The 1,632-nt window shown below is 37.7% G+C and overlaps 2 protein-coding genes across 2 annotated transcripts in view; one reads left to right on the forward strand and one right to left on the reverse strand.

Moving 5' to 3' along the window:
* LOC119594634 (meiosis-specific nuclear structural protein 1-like) overlaps positions 1 to 1,632 on the forward strand; it is a gene marked incomplete in the record, with an annotated part of 17,619 nt that overhangs the window by 13,037 nt on the left and 2,950 nt on the right.
* The window catches only part of LOC119594633 (vang-like protein 2), a gene marked incomplete at its 3' end in the record, with an annotated part of 15,594 nt that overhangs the window by 408 nt on the left and 13,554 nt on the right, over positions 1 to 1,632 (reverse strand). The window contains 1 exon segment of the mRNA XM_037943682.1: positions 1 to 1,206. Within this exon segment, the coding sequence (XP_037799610.1) occupies positions 988 to 1,206 (219 nt within the window).

The raw sequence follows: 1,632 nt of genomic DNA on the forward strand, positions 1-1,632 counted from the left end.
TTTTTCTTCCTTTTTATGTTACTCTTACATGAAAAATTATGAGGGCAGAGACATCACAATTCTGCTTCTCTCAGCATGGCACTGTAGCATCTGAGGTACAGCATGCACAATTTGCAGCAATGAATGAATTATTTACCATGAAATGATGCTCTTGAGAATGTTATTTTAAACTACACTTAGTTATTCAATATAATTACACTTCAATTTTACATCCCTCGTAGCATGCTCCTTTACAAAAATCCATTCACACAGATCTACAAGTATAACAGACGACTAGAAAGTGGTGAACTTTCTGTTCTTGGGTATAATAAAGGTATACACAATATTTGAGCTTAGGAAAGTAATACATACAACCTGTTCCTTGACTGTGCACTGGGTCTTTGTCCCCTGATCATAAGGAAAGGTACACAGAACACAAAGAAAGAAACTAAGACAAATTTTATAGCTTAGATCGTAAGGCAACAACAAACAAGGGCCAGCACAACGGAAGCTTCAGGTGGGATGAGGTGTACTTCTTGTGCAGTTTTTCTACTTCTGATTCTCTTGATCAGACAACAACCATTTACAAAGCTTTTGGGTGTATGGGTACGTACTGTCCTCATGTTTCCAAAGGGATAATAAGAGATGTCCATTCTCTCTACATCTCTAATACACTTTTAGGTTCTCACTTTTAAGCATAACTTTTGTGAACATGACATTTATCTTTTTACTGCAAACACGTAATGAATATGAAGACAACAATATCATCTTATTCCATTCCAGGTAAGAGTATCATCAGGAACGTGATATAATTTGAGAGTTGATTCACGCAGTTAACTGGGAGTTGTCTATTAACTTTGGCATGGTAAGCAGAGGGAACACATTGACACACACATGGGTATCACTTGAATGTCAGTGGAACCAGTAAATGTAGCGTTCTTTATCGCACTTAACACTTTAATTTGTCCAAAAATTCCATAGGTCTGTTTTATCACAAAAATGATAGAATTATACACTGGTTTCTGAGTTCAGCCTGAGAACAAATTTGTTGCTTTTTGGGTGAATGATTTCCTCAGCTATAGAAAAGTGTGGAATAGCATGGACACTGCACAGGAGACACACATCTGCTTGGCGTAGCTGGAAAATGGTGCCTTCATCAATTGCTCGAGAGAGAAGCTGGTCACACACAAGACCCCATGACTGGACTCCTCGGTGTTCTTTATCATTCTGTAAATGCAAAGATTGTGGTTAGATATCTTAGGGATTATAAAAAGATTCAAGAAAGAATGAGAACAATAGTAGTGTGAAAGACAAAAAAACATCAATTTACATCACCTTCATAACCAATTGCCACTATTTCTGTCAAAAGCAAAGCATATTCTATAAAACTAACCTGTACACAGGCGATGACAAGGTACTTTTCTAAGAAAGCCGGGACTCATATCATGGCAAGACAGCATGGCCAAGTGTTCAGGATTGACTCCATAGGTGTCTTGGCTCTGCTTTGATGAAACTGCGCAAACGTGAAAAGGGAATATGACTGGGCTGTTTTAACTGAGGATCTCCAATAGCATTGGAAAACTGAATCAACAAGTATCTATAAGTACATCTATAGGAAAGATGCTCTCAGCATCCATTGCATCTGGAAATTAA

The sequence above is a fragment of the Penaeus monodon genome, chromosome 34, assembly GCF_015228065.2.
Source record: "Penaeus monodon isolate SGIC_2016 chromosome 34, NSTDA_Pmon_1, whole genome shotgun sequence".
NCBI classification, from domain to species: domain Eukaryota; kingdom Metazoa; phylum Arthropoda; class Malacostraca; order Decapoda; family Penaeidae; genus Penaeus; species Penaeus monodon.